The 18663-nt window shown below is 41.3% G+C and overlaps 2 protein-coding genes across 6 annotated transcripts in view; both read left to right on the top strand.

Moving 5' to 3' along the window:
* Positions 1–18663, top strand: part of SMIM20 (small integral membrane protein 20) — a 34615-nt gene that overhangs the window by 1398 nt on the left and 14554 nt on the right. For 2 of the 5 annotated variants that reach the window (XR_012628653.1, XM_074865947.1), the window contains exon 2: positions 2919–2975. Coding sequence is in view for 3 of the 5 variants with exons in the window: in XM_074865947.1 (XP_074722048.1) it covers positions 2919–2975 (57 nt within the window). In the remaining 2 variants the exon portion in view is untranslated. Of the gene's footprint in view, positions 1–1146; positions 1250–2918; positions 2976–4288; positions 4818–7577; positions 7749–18663 lie in introns of those variants that run through there. The other 3 variants (XR_012628654.1, XM_074865949.1, XM_074865948.1) reach the window with 3 other exon arrangements.
* RBPJ (recombination signal binding protein for immunoglobulin kappa J region) overlaps positions 9631–18663 on the top strand; it is a 156575-nt gene continuing 147542 nt past the window's right edge. The window contains exons 1-2 of the mRNA XM_074865940.1: positions 9631–10034; positions 11448–11581. The gene's annotated coding sequence lies outside the window, so the exon portion shown is untranslated. The remainder of the gene's footprint in view (positions 10035–11447; positions 11582–18663) is intronic.

Consider the following 18663-nt stretch of genomic DNA (forward strand, 5'->3'; position numbering starts at 1 on the left):
CCAAGCCTGGAACTGACTCTGTAACCAGGGAGCTCTTGAGCACTGTAAGACCCCTGAAGCTTTGAGAGTGAAGCTTCCGAGGCTCCAGGAGCACCTGCTACCCCTAAACTTGTGTTAACTACGGCTGAAGGAAGCAGGGAAAAGTTCTGCTATAACCAGCCTCATCCCCTCACTTTAACTTTTATTAAACTAAGCAAGCTGTTGATGATAACCTGAAGATGCGTGTGGTTAATCTGCTGAGACAATTGAAGAGATTTCTAGGAAGAGGAAAAAAAAATGGTAACAAACTTATTGATCTTCTTGGATGGACTTCAGCCTTTCATCAAAGCTGAAGTAAAATTTAACTTGCGAGCAAGTTTTTATTTAAGGAAGCTATGTTTGTGAAGTTGGAAGCTGCCCATAAAGATGCGTTTTCTACTCTGTGTTGCCATTTAAAAACCTTATTCTTAATTAATTTTTGCTTATGGTGCACTTTCCAAAAATATAATATTAGAAGTGTGACTCAGCATTAACAAAAGGACAGAACTAGTGGACAACGTCCTCTTTTGTACTTGTGAATTACATGAGCAAATGTTCCCTAGCAGGTTAGGGATTTTTTTAGTCTCCTTTTAGCACATTAGTGTTGCACAGTTAGCGAGTTCTTAAACTTGCTATTTAATACCTGATTCTAAACTTTACTTACTGCATGCTGCTCAAACTCTCCTTTGATCTCACCTTTGTTAATTTCCTGTGTACTTTTCTTGATGCTCATCACTGCAGTATGAGAGGACAAGCGTTTGTTGTCATAATAGTTTAGACAAGAAAGTGGAATTTCACAGTTGTGGTACCTGAGCAGAAGTATTTTAACCTTTGGTGTATAAAGGATTTGGTTTTTCAGAGCACAGTCTAGTAAGCTGTATGACAACTTCTGGAGAAGCTTACACCCCCATTGGTTTGAGCTGTGCGTGAATACTCAGTATTTCTGCATTTTGGGACACTGAGCCTGAAGCTGGACATTTGGATTAGCATCGCATAGTAATCCTGCAAAATGCAAGAATAGGTTTTATTTCTCTGGTGTGATATTCAAGTATGTAAACATGAAAATCTATTTTTTTCTTTCTTCAATCTTGTTTTCCTTGTGTATCTCCCTAATTCTACATGAATGAGGCACACTATGTTCAGGAAGAAGACTTTTCTGCACAATTCTCACACATCTTCAGAGGAGTCCCTAGCAGTTTAACAAATAAAATAGAAGATACTTGGAAAAACTGTATGTAGTCAAATTGTTAATATGAACCTTAAATTGTGCATGCAGGCGTTTGACTTAATTTCATTCAGAAATGCTATCATTTTGTAGATTTTGAATACCTTGGTTTGTGGCCTTGATGTTTCTAGTATTTTCCTGTCTGTAACTAGCTCTAAAAAAGACTGTTTCCTCATATGAAACATGTAGTTAGTTTAGTGGCAGTGTTGAAACTTTGAGGTCTTCAGCACAGACCTCTTCCACTTGGATTAATTAAAACAGTGGGCTGGCAGCTGCTATTTGGATTGATATTGGGGCATTTTCATAGTAGATTTTGTGATTTTGCTGAACTGTGAGACTCAGCTCCTTCCCCATCCTGTGAGGTGGCTGTCCTCTCATCAAGACTGGCTCTTCCTCATTGTCTTGTTTTTGGCTTACCTGTTTTCCAGGTTGTCTCCAGGTCCCACACCAGTCTCCCTATTGACTGTGTCCTATCTCTGTATTTCTCATCTGTTACTTCTCTGCACTGGTTTCTTTGCCTGACCAGTTAACAGCTCTTTCTTTTCACCCCAAGTGCATTCCCAGACCTCTCAGAGACCAAAATGAGGATCAGCTTTTCTTCTGATCTTAGTCTCCACCTAAATATCTTTCTCCTTCAGGTTCTGCAATAAGCCTGATTCCTTGCCCTAATTTATTCTGTTTTCTCTGTCTGGGTTTTGTACCTTTTCCTTTGAAATGACAGTTCCCTGAGAGTTTGTCTGCTAAAAAGGCAATTACCATGCTCAGTGAACAGAACTGGAAAAGCTGCATCTGCCTCTAGTGCCTGCCCCCATGTGATATGCCTGCTACTCTCCAGTAGTGTTAGGCTTGTACCTAGACAGCCTAATAATATGTAGGTCCTGTGCATTCTCAGTGGGATAGGATGCTGAAAATTTCAGTTTTAAGATGATCTTAGTTCTGAGCTTTCCCTGAGAATGTGCACCCTACAATTTTTTAAAGGCTTAAAAATTTAAGTTGTATAGACAAAAGGCTAATCCAGCTGAGCTGTGACTTCCTGCTTTGAAATACCACAGTGGTGAAGTGCTTAACTGGAAGGGGAAAAAAAGGAGAGGCATTTAATAAGGAGAAATAATATAGTTTTGTCCATTTCTCTTCTTGGAAGTGGTTGAATCTTTCAAAGAAAAAAGAAAAGCCTGAGACAGGTCCATTGTATGGAAAAATATCCCTTTGATACTTAATTTCACAAAGTTTACAAGCAGTAATTCGATAGATGCTGTCATGAAATCTACTTGTAAGATGCAAGATCTTCCAGGGCCTGAAAAATGGGAATCACTGATTCAGGAAAGAATAAATCTTTTGAAGAGTTGTATGTTGAGCATATGAGTGATAGCTCCTAAAAGTATTAATCATTCCTTAAGTGATGGGATCATGGAGAGTATTTTGGCATCTTTTATTAAACAGTAGTCATTACTTTAAGATAATTATCTTATTTTTGTAATATCTCAAAACAAACTAGCTGTTAGTTTCTCAGAAAAGTGTGAATGCTACATTTGCATTGTATAGGTGGATACTCACCAGAATTTTTCTTTGTAGCATCCAGAATGAATTAAATTTTCAATATTGTTTTATTTGGTGCAGTCAATATGTCTGTTATTTTCTTTTTTTCAGTAGTGTCCTTTCTGTTCTGTTTTTCCAGAGAAAGAACAGTCAATAAACCGAGCTGGTATTGTTCAAGAGGATATTCAGCCTGCAGGTATACTTGATTTGTGTGTTTGCATTGATTGTTTTAAAGACCTTCTTGAAGTAAGACCTGAATACTTATATGGATTTAAATAATACAGTGAAGAATACAATCAAAGAATACATATATAATAAACTTACCATGAAAATTGTTTTTTCAGGGTAATGATTCACTTGAAAATTATGGATTTAATGAAACCTGGTTTAACTTGACTTAACTGGCTAAATAAGTTGCAGAGATTCTGTTATTGTTGCATTTTATTAAACAAATGCCAGTTTCCACAACAGAAATTAACTTCTGAACCAGCTCTGAGCAAATAGCCATGGGTGAGCTGAACTGTAGCTGTAAAGAATACATTATTGCACCCTGGTTTTGTGGAATACTGGTTTGCAACTCAGCTGAAACACAATTTATGAGCACTTTGTCAGTACCTTCCAGCCTCGTGGGGAGAGGAGTAAGGCAGAAAACCATTACAGGTAAAGGCAAATTTGGAATGCAGTGCTAATAGCTTTTCGATCCCTGCTGTTGCCAATGGAAGGTGTAGAAAAGCACGAGGGGAATAAAATTAAAGTATGGCAAACTATCCTTGAGAGTTCTTTGTTCCATAGGTAATGGAACTGGTAGTGGTAATAGTTGGCACTTCTCTTTCAAAGACGTGAGAGTGCTTGTCTTGATGAAACAGTTCATATCTGAGTATGTTAAAGTGTAATGTATTCCTATTTTTAGAAAAGTGTAACATCAGCAGCAGGGGAAAACCAAATAGGATTAATGTCATGTCCTTACTACACGTATCAGTTAAATCATCAGTGCAGGACTTACTTTCCAGGAAAGTGGTGAAATGCTGAAGAGGAGGAGGAAGGGCATTGTGAAATAGAAGTCTGATAAACCTACCTTTTTTATTAAACATTAAAGAGGACTGGACTGCCTCATTTATTGAAGATGCAGGTACTTGATGATCAGTTCTCCTCAGTATAACTTTCTCATCTAAATTTAGCTGCTGATGAGAAGTTACGAGATCCACTAGTTGAAAGTGAAATCTAAACAAATTCAAGTGCAAGGTGCAATTCTAGTTGATTGTTCCAACAGTATTAGAACACCTTACCTATAGGTGTGATAGGTTTTTCTATTATCTGAAGCTTAAGATCAAGATGAGGTTGTCTTTCTAAATATTTTTGCAAGCTTAAGCAGAGTTGTGAGTTTGGTGCAGAAATTGTTAGGTTCTTTCATTGTTTTGTACACAAGGCTGGAGAAGCAGACCAGTTTTTATTTTTTTTCCTCCAACAGTCTAGTTATGAACTGCTGGTATTCTCATATTTGATTTGTAGGGTTAAAAGTGTGGTCTGATCCATTTGGAAGAAAGTAATGTTGGCGGCTGGGTGTATTGCAAGGCAAAACTGAAGATGGAGATCTTCAGCTGTTTCTTCTTTCACTGAAGTGTGTCTTTGGGTGTCGCTGGAGAAGAATTCTGAATATGCTGTATGGGCACATGAGGAGCAACAAAGGTTACTGGTTGGAATCCCAAGAGATAAAAACATGCTAGTTTTGACAGTGGATGCTGAGGCATAGCACACAGGCTGTTAGAGCACTGAATGATTCTTGAGTTTAGAATTGAAATATTTATTTTCTTGAGAAAAGGGAAGAGAAATTATTTTTTTTGTTAATCTGTAAATACTTGTAGAATAAATTATGAATAGAATAAATTGTGCAGACCGCTGCAGTTTCCTCTCTAGTTTGAAAATTACTTTTTGTGGTTTTATTATGAAAACGTGATAGAAGTATATACTGAGAGGGATCAGTGCAGAAAATACAACATGGTGAGTGTAAATTTTTACATTAAAATTTCTTCCTTTTAAACCAATGCGTACTTTTTTTCATTTGTTTTGCAAGTGGGCGTGGTGGGTTAACCTTGGCCAGCTGCCCACCCTACCACTCTCTCACTCCCTTTCCTCCATGGGACAGGGGGAGAAAATAGCTCATTGGGTCCAGTAAACACAGGGAGGTTGCTTACCAGTTACTATTGCAGGCAAAACAGACTCAGCTTGGGGGAAAATTAATGTAGTTTATTGCCAGTTAAAATGAATTTGGATACTGAGAAACAAAAATTAAAATAACACTTTCCCCCTGCCTCCATTTTTCCAGGATCAGCTTCACTCCTGACTCTTCTGTGTCCTCCCCTCCGGTCCCCTGAGTGGTGGATGGGGGAGTTACAGTCAGTTTGTAACAGTTCTGCTCCTTCCTCCTCACGCTTTTCCCCTGCTCCTGTGTGGGCTCTTCATGAGTTGCAATTCCTTCAGAAAATACCCAACTGCTCAGGTGTGGGCTCCTCCCCAGGCTGTGGTGTGGATATCTGCTCCAGCATGATCTTCTCCAGGGTCTGCAGGGGAGTATCTGCTCTGGTGCCTAGAGCACCTCCTCCTGCACCTTCTTTTCTGACTTCGCTGTTCATACTGCTGTTCCTCACGTTTTTCCTCTCGTTCCTCTGCTTGTCTGGTGTTTTCACAAAGGTGCCATCCACTTGGCTGCTGGGCTGAGCTGTGTCTTGCAGTGGGTCCTTTACCGAGCCAGCTGGAACTGTCTGTGGCCAGCATGGGGCAGCTCCTGCAGCCTGCCTCCCTTGCTGCCAGCCTTGACTGGTACACCTGATACAGGAGGTTAGCAGCAAATGTTGGGATAGAAAAGCAGATACTTTAAAGAATCTTTTTTAAAAAGCACTTCTTCATGGTGACCATAATGATCATTAGAACAGGCGAGTAAAGGATTGCCCCTACTGAAAATCTTTACCCAAATTGGATGGCTGTCTTAATAATAGGTTCTGAATAAACTGTGTGTTTTCAGATTTCAAAAGAAAGAAACAGTATATAACCTATAGTTACAGTCTATAACCTGTTGTTCTTGAGCAAGGTGTAGCATGGACATTTAACTTGAATATACTATCTTCTTTATTTATTTTTAGCACTTCATTATGGTACACAACATTTTAAAGACCATTGCAGGATCATATAAGTGATGAAGAGTGAGTATTATTTATAAAGTTAGCAAATGTTAGTTTGATGATTTTTTTTTTTGACATCACACAGTTGTATTAAGGCAGATGAAAGACTCTGTTTACAGTGTTCTTTTCCAAATCACCGTTCTCTAACTTGCTATTCCTTTTCTACGTGTGGTTGTCATTCCCCCTACCCCATTCAGACACGTTTCCTCCTCTGAGGTTTGGGGTTTTTTTTTAGTCTCCTATTATCACTTGTAAGCATTACAGTTTTCTCTGTTTGCTTGCTGGGAAAATGTGACCATATTTGATTCCTTTGAGTTCTCGGGTGATTTCACATGGCTGAAGCCAGAGTGAGTGTACGCGTTCACTGTAGGGATGTTAACAGAATTCGCTATATAGCACAGAACAACAGTGTCACAAAGCTAATTCAGTGTTTGCTAGGAAAAGAAGAATCAATTAAACTGAAGAACAAAGAGGTTTTTATCACTTAAACCTTTCTTCAGTGAGACTGTGGAAATGAGGGATCCTTGGTTTTTGTTTTCTTGAACAAAATATACTGATGCATCAGACAGTTTCAGCAAAGTTGTTTCGCCTAAAATACCTTTCCAGTGGAAATAGAGCATTGCTTAAATGCATATACTCCATCTATAACTGACTAGATAAAAAACAGTTTTAGGAGAGACTGGAAATTGTTCAATAATGCTGCTTCTGTCACTTGGTGACACAAATGCTTAAAAAACATACATCATGGTAGTGTGAAGCAATTATTAAACCACTCTTTCGGGATAAATGATGTGACAGAGGATACTAAATTACTTAGTTTGGAGTTAGGAGATAAGACAATCTCTGCTACTCGTTTACTTTGTGAAGTTGAGCAATTTGCTGAGTCAGGATCTTGCCTAGAAAAATGTTAGACGGTTTCAGAACAGTGGCTGTTGCTGTCAGGTGCTGAGCCTTTTGCCTTCTTTTTACTTAAACATTGCAAAACATTTGAGTACATGAACTCAATTATTTAACATTTATAGAACTGTACATGTCTGTTGGTTGTGCTCTCTAGTTCATTCCAGTGCAAAACAGCTTCGTAAGTTTTGTAATTGCCTGAATTTGCAGCAGTGCATATCTTTTGAATACTACTGAAGTGAATCTAAACTCTGAAAATGGTATATGTTGGTTTTAATGATCATTACTTTTCACTTGCTGTGTTCCACGTTATTAAGTGGGCTGATTGGTCATGTCTTTAAAAGTGTTAGGATAGTGAATGCCTCTTCTTCTAGATACTTAGTAACAGGTGAAGTTGAGTGTACCAAATTGTGCTTCCCAGGACTCTATTATCTTCCTCTGTAAATAAGAGTTTTTGCTACTTTTGTAGCCTGCAACTATTATTTTTCAACACAGTGACACAAAGTTGTTAGATATGTTTATAATTATGCATAATTTTATATAATTTTTAGTATTTGGGAGGGACTAGCCCGCCTTTTTCAAGAGGAACTGATTTGCTAGTTTTGTTCCACCTGTTCTGATAGAAAGGTTGGGACAAAACATTTGATAAAAATGTGTTCTTAGAATGTTTTTAAAAGAGTTATCTTTATTTTGTAATATGAATATATTTTGCTTATTTATTCTAGCTGGAATGTGAACTGCAAATGTAACTTCAGCCCTTGGAGGACTGGAGGAAAGTTTTAAACAGTGCTTTGACATCCCAACAGAAACACCTCGTTGTACTAAGTTTAGGCCCGCTGTTGTATGCTGATAAGTTTGGAAATTATTAAAACTTGTGCCATGAAGAGCAAATCTGACATTTTGGTCTAAATGCAGCTTGGTTTTGAAACATTATTGACTGTTGATGATGCAATGAAACTCTCAAGCACAAACACTTCAGGAGGAGTAAATATGGCAAAAGATTTTGGCAAGTTGCCAGATTATACACATGAGCAAGAAATATGGGATTTTTCTTGCTGAATATTGCACTTCATTTGTTGAGATTGTTCCCACTGATGAGAGGGGGATTTTTTTCTGTAGTACTCAAAGCGCATTGAATAGGCTCCAATGATCGTTGCAAATTTTACTGTACATGTGCCCTTCCACAAAAAACAGTCCCAAAAAAGAAGCAGTTCTCATGATTTGCAGTTTTCTAAACCAAAATAAATCATGTATTTTCCCTTCTTGCAGTCTAGCAATAATTAACTACTCATTTTCTCAGTACTGTGTACACTCCTACTGACCTTCTTCATGTTAACATGCAGACACAGCAGTAAATGAAAAGCTGCATTGGCTTTTTCTGTGGTGTCACGCAGCCCAAATAGTATGTTTGCTAGTGGAAGGAAATTATTTTCCAGCTTCTAAGAAAGTGCTGCAGAATATACACTGTTTCCATGTGGACAATTATAACAGGACAGAGCAAAAAACAAAGTGCAGGTCAAAGCATATTGAAGCTCTCATTTTCACATATTAGCCTAAGATCCAAGGTGTATTTGTGCATAGTGCAGACTGTGTGGTCCTTTCAAGAAAAATGGTGCAGTGTTTAAGACACTGTCTTGGAAATTAGGACTGTTGTGGTCAGTTCCCTGTTCCACCATGCTTTTGTCTGGCAGCAGGTATGTAATTTAGCCTTTGAGCTTCAGTTCCCTCTGTAAAATAGCAGTAATAGTTCTCCCCTTCCTTGGAAGGCATGATGAAGGTAAATACAGGGGTGGGGTTTTTTTGTTGCTCTAGAAAACATTTTTGGTTCTTGTCTGAGAAGTTTTCTTCATGGTTAGGAAAAATAGATCTGGATTTGTGTGGGAATCAGATATTCTGGTTCCAAGAACTTAAAATGTTCTGAAGAGTCTTTTCCAAAAGGAAATGACTTCTGAAACTTCCCAGAACTTCATACTGCTGAAATATTACACTCTGAGTATGGAAATTATATATTTTGGGAGTCAAAACAGAAAACTCACCTGCTTTTCCCTATACTAATGTTTTTTTAGAAGATCTCCAAATTTGAGTATAAACTTCTATATGTAAGTTGAAATGCAACCCAATATGAATGTTACTACAGTGTCACAAAAAAGCAGAAAATTGGTCAGCTTTTGTTACTGGCCCAGGTACCTCAGCAATTTTTGGAGACTCAGCAATTTCAATATTTTGACTTGTCACTTCCCTTGTCTTCTGTAACAGTGCATCTTCCCTTCTGACTTTTGCATGCCAAAAAAGTAGTTAAAAGTCTTCTAAAAGAGCTACAAGTACTGAGCAGGGGAAGCTGGGTGGCAGTTAAAGTAGGTGGGGAAGAGCTGGAGATACTGCAGGGAAAAGAGTGTTCTTCCTGTAGCCCTGGAGAAACACCTTGGAGGTAGGGTGGTGGATATGAAGAGGAGACAGGGCATACTAGTCAGTTGAATGGGCAGGAGCATGAGGGTCATAGGACATAAATCCATTGGAATATGGCCTTCATGAGCTCTGCTGCTCACAGAGCAAATTGGGATACCTCTTTCCCTGTTTTCTGTTTCCTCCCCAGCAGATAAGAGGTAAATATTTCTAAAGTCAAGACAAGGAGATTATCACGAGAAGAGAGCATTTAAGGAGAAGTTATATAAGTACCTTTCTCTCTAGCCTACCTTGAGAGGTCAGAAATCATAGAATAACTTGGGTTGGAAGGGACCTCATGCTGAAAAGTATCTTTCAGGTCACAGGGAAAGGTGCTTCTTTGCTATCAACTTCTTCCTGTAATTCAGTACAGTGAATGTCAGCAATACCAATCAGGGTAGAGGAGGAAGGTACTCCCATTGCTTCAGCAGAAATTCCTGTAGGAGGAGTCCTTCTCAGCCACCCATTCACTCCCAGAACTGGATGGCTCAGGCATAGTTTAGGAATGTATTTATTCTTTCACCCCGGATGAAGAGAAGCCACTGTGGATATTAACCAGAAGCATTTGCTTCCTGGTCTGTTATCTGTGACTTTTGGGGTGCCAGTGATTGTAGCAGGCCAGCTCTAGATCCAGATCTCCTTCCATCTACAGATATGAGGAAGGTATATACAAGAACTCTAACTTGTGCCATTACTGCCTGAACAGCACCATTAGGAGTCCTCTGAAGCCTGGAAAGCAGGTAATCTTAGTAACAGAATCTTCACTGTCTGCTTGTAGATTCCTCTGAAATAAGCTCCATTTCCCTGGTCCTTCTCGTAGTCATCCTGTGAGTGGCTAACACAGGCTTGCTGGATGTCCCATATAACAAAGAATTTCTCATAGTTCAGTCCAAAATCCCATATCCTACATTAAGAACTTGTGGGCTATTACTTCTCCCTGCATTTTCTGTGTGTTTTTAATATGGATTATGTGATTTTTGTGGCCTCAGCTGCCTGCTCCCTGCCTCCCTCTCTCTGCCTCAGGATCGAAGCAATGATGCCAGCAGTACCACTAGATGAAGGAGCCTGTAAGGAGCTGTGAGGATCTAAGGCAGGCATTCCTATACATGAAGTCTGGCAGTCCTACTAATATGTCTCAGAATTCCTCCTAGCTGTTTTCAGCTGACAAGCTCTTGGTTCATAGCAAAAATTCTTGTTATTATTCCTTATGGCACTTAGCACACAATTAAGTTTTGTCCCATAGCTACCATTCCAGCTATTCTTATGCACTGACATGGCCTCCCAAGTTGTTTAATCAGAACATTTTGTTAGTATACTGCTATTTTTGTGCCAAACAATTACGTTAAATTTGTCCTGAGACAGTTCTTTGAGGAACGCCACTAGTAAAATCTCTCCAGGCCAATGACTTCCCGTTTGTCATTTCCGCTTCAGCTGCTTCCATACTTGGCTTACAATTCTTGCAGCTACTAATTGTTTTCCACGTGACATTGTTCCAGATGCTTTGCTAAAGTCCAGATGGAGTATATCCCCTGAATTTTTGTCATGTTGACAAGCTGGTTACCTGATTAGGTAGCAAGATTAATACTCTGACGTTGTTCTATTTTGGGAATTTTTGTTTGTGTCCACACTTTTCATTACTTCAGCGTTTGCCATGATGCTTGTGTGCTCTTCTGGAAAGACTGACACCTAGGCAGATGTTTTCCAAAAGAAATCCCAGAAGTATCCAGACATCCTCATACTCTTTCTGTCTGGATGCATCGTAATGCATATAGAATGAAAGACTGGGTCTGTTAGAAGTACTTAAACATCATGAGAGTGACCTGCCTCTCTAGCCCAGGCAGAAAGGAGAGATGTTTGCTGGTTCCTTTCAAAAGCTCAGAAGTTTATATTCATCCTGTCTCTGTGCTATTGATTATTGACTCATAAGAACCAGGCCCAGCTAATAGAAAATTGCTATAAACATAGTACAAGAACACAAGGCTGGTTTTATTTAGTCAGAAAAACCATCACTCCTCAAACTCACAGAAGAGGAAGGGCAATTAGCAAGCATTATTGAGACAGAATGTGATTAAGTGAATTGCCACATCTGCATTCATTAGCAAAATTATTCAGGGGGGTGCAGAAGAATTTACACCTAGTTCTGGTTTCCACAGGTCATTGGGTGCCTATCACTTAGAAAGGCTACTGACAAGGCAGGCAGGACATCCAGATAATGACTGCTTTGAAGAAGATAAGAAGTTTCCCTTTGCTTCAACCCTTTGGAATCACAGAAGAGATACAGATAAAGGTAAAAATATAATATTTCAATTGGGCCAGTGTTTTTAGTGGAATGTTACTGATGGCACTTTGTGATTCATTTGTGAACTGTTGTATCCTTTGGGAACTACCTGGAATATGATCTGTATGTTTTGTAGGCTCCTAGAAATTCTAAAGATGCCTTACTTTATACAATTTCATGCCCTATTTACAGCCAGTCACTTTGCCCCACCCTTTTCTAGAAATTTTCCAATGATGGCATGGTCTAGCTAAAGTTCTGATCATCTCTAAGTCTCAGAAGAACAAAAGATATTTTGTTCCTGTTATTTTCTGTCTTCCAAGATAAAATAAGTTTGCATGCTACTCTCTGTTGAGACTGTCATGAATCTTCAAGACCAGGTTCTAATTCTAGCCCTAAATCTATGGAAGACTTCTTATCTTCTAGATTATTTTTTCTATCTACATGTGCAGGCAGACAGCTCCAATAGTAGAAGTGTCCATGTTAGGTGTTCTGAAGGTAGTAAAGAAACACTTAGTCACAAACACAGTGTCATTCTGAAGAAGCATTTAGGATTACCTTGCTTGGGAACTTGGCTCTTGGTGCAAATATCTACAACAGGTATGAGGCTCCTTACCACTTAATTCTTCCAGGATTCAGCAATTTTGTCTCATCTGCAGGTTTTGAGATGTATCAAGGGAAATACTGTAGTTCCTACTTATGGTAGGGACCTTCTTCACTCATGGTCTACCTGTCTTGAAATAGATTCCGAGTGGGATTTTCAGATCCCAACTATCTGAAAATATCTTCTGACATTTTCAAGACCATGTTCTGGGTGAAGACCCTTCTTTGCATATGAAACAGCTTATGAAATGTTACCTCTACTGCATATAAGCAGTGTGGTAGTATTTATGTCTGCTTCACTGATGGATGAGATGCTTCCCTGGATGGGAACAGAAGTTGTATGCTCTGTTCGCTTGTGCTAGTTAATTTGTTGACTGTCCTGTTACCATTAAACTTCTCCCTCCGAAACATGGCAGGGGAGAGCCTTTAAAACTGTCTGCATATTCGAAGTGTGTGTTCTTTATGGTCAGCTTCATGTGAGTATTTCTGAGTTGGATGCCAGCTGTTACATTGAAAGTCTTTCTCGTAATTCTAATGGATTTACCATCTTGTATCATTGTAGAAAACATCACAGCGATACTTTATATAAAGTAATGAAGGAAGGGCCACATCCACTTAAATTTGCAGAGGCTGGGCATCTGGGGAATTACTATATTTACTACAGTGTTGTTCCAGTGTTGCTGTTGTAGGAAGTGACAGGTAGTTTTTGAAGATGAATTATGCAAAGGAAGGGACCCGAGGTGTTCCTTGGGCAGGAACACCCTTGCCTCAAACCAGGTGAAAGCGTAATGCCATGTCTGCTCTGAATGTTAGGGGTCTGTCCAGTGTGTTTCCACTGTGTTTGCATTTCATCAGTCACAAGGGTGTCCTGGTTTGAGCCCAGAGGGAAACTGAGCACCATGCAGCTGTTCCCCCCCAGCACTGGGAAGGAGGAAAATTATTTGTAATAAGGGCAGAGAGGGATGGCTCATCCATTACAGGTCAAGGGCAAAAGACAGACTCCTTAGGGGAAGATAAAGAACATCACTTTAATTCAAACACTAACAAAAAAACCCACTTAATAGAGCGGGACAGTGAGAAGTGTTACCACATCTTAAAAACGCTTCCCCCCCTCTTCCCAGGCTCAGTTTTGTGTCCAATATCTCTACCTCCGTCCTGCCAGTGATGCAGGAGCAGGGAATGGGGGGTTTTCAGTTGGTCCCGCCCCTCCTTCCTCTAAGAGAGGGGGAAGTACTCCCCTGTTCCACATGGTGTCCCTCTCACAGGAGACAGTTCTCCACAAACTTTCTCCGACTGAGTCCCTCCCACAGGCTGCACCGTTTCCCTAGCTGCTCTGGCGTGGGTCACTCCGGTGTGTTGCAATCCTCCCAGTGCCGAACTACAACAGCAGGGGCTTCTTCCCGTGGAGTCCCAGCCTTCTTTGGGCACAGCCGCCTGCTCCAGTGTGGGGTGCTCCACAGGCTGCAGGCGAATCCTGCTCCTCTGGTGACCTCCATGGGTGGCAGGGGGGTGGCCCTGCCATCTCACCACGGGATACAGGGGTGCTTTCTGCTCTGGCATACCTCCCCCCCTTCCCCCTCATTCTTTCCACTGCCCTCAGTGTTTGCAGAGGTGTCCTTCTCGTAACTCCTTCTCACAAGTCCTCAGCTCCCTCTTAGGTTTCCCTTCTTAAATACATTATTGCAGAGGCATGGCCACCATCGCTAATTGTCTCAGCCTTAGCCAGAGGCGGGTCTGACTTGGAGCTGGGGGAGCTTTGAGAAGCTTCTCACAGGGGGCCACTGCTGCAGCCCCTTGCCCTGCTACCAAAAACCCTGCCACACAAACCCAGTGTAAACGGTCATCAAGAATCTTTGCTAGGATGATGTTAACTCTAGTTGAACCCTCAATTCCAGATCTGAGGTAGAAGCAGTCTTTCCATTGTTCCTTCACAGATGTGCTGTCTCAAAAGCAGTGGTATCACAAAATCACAGACTATATACTAGAAATGACTATTGGAGATCATCTGGTCCAATCCCCTGTTCAAAGCAGGGCCAACTCCAGAGTCAGATCAAGTTGCTGAGGTCTTTTGTCTCAGGATTACATGCTGTCTTGTAGCTAGTGCTCCAGGCTTGGATAAGTCAGTACAAAACATCATCACCTCTGGGAACACTGCAGAATCAGTACCTACTCATATGAAATCTATGTGAAAGTATTATCGTGTGTTTTGGTGCGAAGCTCATTAGACTGTACCAGGGACTATGGTGTTGATCATCTCCAGACTTAACACCCGTGCCTTGGAGAAAAAACATTCTTACAGTGATTCCCCTTTGTCCCTTTGCTGTGTGTTAGTTAGATGGCATAATCAATGAATGCCAGAATAAGCTTCTGTGCTCTCTTGAGGGGACCAACACCAGGTTCATCATACCATTAAGTGGATTTATCTGTCCTGCCAGGAGGCTCCATTCAGCCTGCAGTATTTTTAGGGAAGTGGTGGGTCATGAAGTCTCAGTCTTTACCTGAGTAGGGGCCTGTCCAATGAACACTCTCATTACATGTCCATAGTACAAAGAAAAGCTAGGGGGCTGTATTTGCTTTTCCCACCACAGATGTGGAAATGGTAACCAACAGTTACTGTCTAGTGAGACTATGGGTGGAACGGGCTTTTGAAGAGGTGTTTGCACTGCCAAGAGAGGTGAGGAGCTATTTCTGGGCGAACTGGCCAGCCAAGCTCCCTTTTGAAGGCTCACTGGCAGGAGGGCTTTGGCAGCTGGAAGGCAGACATGCAGTGGGGCACGAATGATAATCGCACCTCTCTCTGCCCAGGAAAACAAGACCCACGGTCACATTTGTGCGAACTCCTTTTACTCATCAGCAAAAGAATGGGGGCTGCTCAACCCAGTCCAGGACAAGAAGAGAACCATCACTCCAACACACCTCAAATGGTCCGTAGCGTCTACTGATCTTCGGCCTAGGCAGTGTTCCTGTTTCTCTAAAGGAGGGCTACTACCGTTTGGAAGCCCTCTATGCAGGCTCTTGCCAAACACTCCTCTCATTTCCCTTGGGCTGGAAGTCATTTTAGATTTGCCAGCTGGGACTTGGCCCCTGGGCTGATTCCAGCACCTGAGCCTAGTTTAATGTCAGAGTGAGCTGGCTGATCCCGTGGGACGTTACAGTGTGTCCTGACGCAGGTATTGCTTGGAAAGGTGCTGCCGGACTTCTGCAAGGAGGTTGAAAGTGACGGTATCAAAGCTGAGTGGTGGCAGAGCAGTGATTTCCAGCTCCTTCTGATGTTTATTTCCTGGTGAGTGTCATGTTTAACAGTATTCTTAATGGTTGTGGTGGTAGCAAGAAGTGATATAGTAGTTGCTTTGCCTATTTCTTTTGTTTTGAATTTTAGAATATCTGTTACTAAAGATATAATTACCCCTGCACCTCAGAAGAACCCCCAAAACAGAGACTAATCAACTGGATAATTGATCAATCCTAAGTGTCTGAATGTAGGATGAAACTTCTGGTTTAATATTTTCTGTGCTGCTTATTTTCTAGTGAAAGTAAATTGCCTTTTGATATAAAAGACATGGTTCAGTCTCTAGGGAACCCTGTCTTTGTATTCTTCTTGTGCATTATTATTTAAAAAAACCCCAAACCAGTAGCCTGAGTGATCACAGCTGACAAATGCAGACTTTGTTCCCAGGAAAAAGGTAAAAGGGAAGAAAAATTGCATTCAATTCTGTTATGTAACCAAGAAAATAAATTATTTCAGAGAAGAGTTGTGCTAGATTTCCCCCCTCAAAGGCATTGTATATAACTAACACAATTAATTATGTTCACAACCAGGAACAAGGATGTTTGATTCACCTTGTTTTACAAAAAACAAAGGGTCCTTAATCTGTCGAGTGCCATGCTAATAACAATTGAAGATTGTTTATGAATACTGACAATGGGTCAGAGATTGGGGAGTTATGGGATGAGGAGGATTGTTCCCATGTGCATTGATGGCAACAGTAAAAGACTGAATGGTTTATCTGCAGTCGTGGTTGTAGCTTTCAGTTAAAGTCTGGTTTATATTCAAAGCTCTTGCCAAACATTTTCTTCTGCCAGTTTCTGGATTATTTATCGGCTCGGATTGACATAATAAGCTTTGGGCCCGTGATGTAAGTCAGATGTCTAAATCTGGCCTTGTATAAGGAACAGACTGGGTTTTCCCAGCCTAACAAGCCAGAACTTGGCCTATCAAAGGTGTCTGCCATGAGGGACTAGAGAATTAATGAAGTCTGACTCTTGTCTGTGGAGGCTGCTTTTGAGAGTGATACTACTCTGTGGCTAGTAAAACTAGGCCGGCATCCTTTCAGCATCTTTCTTCAGCAGGGTTGCCTCTTTCACAACTACCTGTTATGTATGGTTCCTTTTCCAGCAGCTTCCACCTGACCAGCTGCTCTCAGCGGGCCCCTTCAGCACAAAAGTGTTGAAGCTTTTGCTCTGGGGGTGGCTGCTTGGGGAGCTAAGGGCCATGCATTCTCACAGGAGGGAGGAAGCCTGAGCTGTTGTGAGATATGTTCCTCTGAGTGGGTCTTCATGTGTGGGGAGTTGTGTGTGAATTCACAAGCCCAAGCACAGTTGGCATCTGTTTTCTCAGGTATAAATTCTGGCCCCTCTTCCATCACTCAGTATTTTATAGGCTGAAGAATTGAAATGCTCTTAAATTGTGCTGCTGGTCTAAGCTGAGGAATTACTGAGGAAGTCAGGCATGCTTAACCACAGGGCTCCCAGAGCACCTGCCCTGGAGGAATCCAGGTTATACTGCAAGCAGTTCTGGCATTGCCCATGGTTCACATCTCTGTGCACTGTCCTGGGTGACACCTTAGCTGTAAGCTGTTTGCCTCCCCCAGTGTTTAGTGCAAATATGCCAGGTGGTTGCGTGCCTGTGGGGAATCTCCTGGCAGGTTTGTGGTGCTTGGAGAGGTAGCCGTCAGGGCCTGTCATCAGTAGACTTTCCTTGCAGACACTTCTGGACACTGACAATGTTTCTTCTACCCCAGTCCCTGGGTAACTGAGGTGCTAGCTATTACATGCTTCATCTGAGAAATCTCTTGGCCATTTTTGTGACCTCTCTAGGGATGTCAGCTAGAAATGCTGGATCCCAGCTTACACTGCAGTTGTGAGGCTGTGCAAGCATTTGCTCCAAGACACCATTGTCTATTGTTTTTTCCATTATAGAGTTTTGGACTCTAGCAATTTCAGAAACATTTGACCATACCCTTAAGACAAATAACTCAGCCCAAAATATACTTCTGGGAGGAGGCTAAGCAAACCTCTCGTGATGATCTTCAGAGTAGTGCATGTGCTTTATGAACTCTCACGTACAACACATCAGTTAGTATACCAGGAGGTCTAGATCTACTGCCAATGATTTGTTTCCTTGCCTGCTATAGAAATGATATATTTAAAAATAGTCATAATTGCTTCTCAGGTTTATTACATGGGATGAATGAGTCTCAGTGGGGATGCTGTTCCTCACTGGGGATGTCTCTTCCCTGCTGTGGCTGGTTTATTCCCACAGAGTTTGCTGGGTAACTAGAGTTATGCTCCTTAAGACAGATGGTTGCACTTGTGCTTTGCCACCTGTGCTTCCTGAGGACAATGTTGGGCTCTGATTGCTGAGAATGATGGTTCTTCATTCTCTGTTGTGGTGTGGCAATAACTCCTCTCTGAACTTTCATGCCTGGGCTTAGGTAGACATACTGGTAGTTTAGTCCTGTTTCTGCTTAGACTTTTCAAGACCCAGCAGTCCTTTGAGCAGGAGACTTGTGTGTCCTGCAGGAAATGTAGTTACTTGCATACTGAGTATGTGCCTAAGCAAACTGTCACAGTCTTGACAGGTTATGTGGAAAGAGCATGGCTGGGTGTAAGATCTCAAGGTGAATCAGCTTGCAGGTGTATTGGGTTACCTGGTGGGCAGCTTGCTGCCAGGCTTTTTTGTGGCCTTTCTGTTGGCTGTAGCTTCTCTCTAGGCACATCTGATCAGACCTGCAACCAGCATGGGAGGTCATGGGACAGAGGGAGGTTACAGTATGAGCTCAGGTGCTGCCCTCAAAGAACTGGATGAGAGTGAGGCGTGTGCTCAAACTGAGAAATCCAGCAAGTCTTTCTACCTGGGGCAGGGTAAAAGGTCTCTTCAAGTCAATCCAAACTTCACATTTTCACTCTAGACTCCAGCCTGTTTCCTGAAGGAACAGACCCACTTTGGAAGGATGGATGCACTGCATGCAGTGATGGAAAATATAAGGTCAACAGGCCTTTAGGGAATCTCACTTGCTATTTAGTAAACAAATACTTATTAAAAAAAAAAATCCCTAAGAAACCATGGTAACCTTGTGATGACCTTACTGAGCTGCAATCCATATGGCTGCTTTGTGACAAGGGTTCTGCAGGCTGCTGTTTTATAGTACTAAATGACCGTAGCCTACTTCAGAACAAAAGAAGGCATATTTATTTAATTTTTCATGGTT

This window comes from Strix uralensis, chromosome 4, assembly GCF_047716275.1.
Source record: "Strix uralensis isolate ZFMK-TIS-50842 chromosome 4, bStrUra1, whole genome shotgun sequence".
In the NCBI taxonomy this organism is placed as follows: domain Eukaryota; kingdom Metazoa; phylum Chordata; class Aves; order Strigiformes; family Strigidae; genus Strix; species Strix uralensis.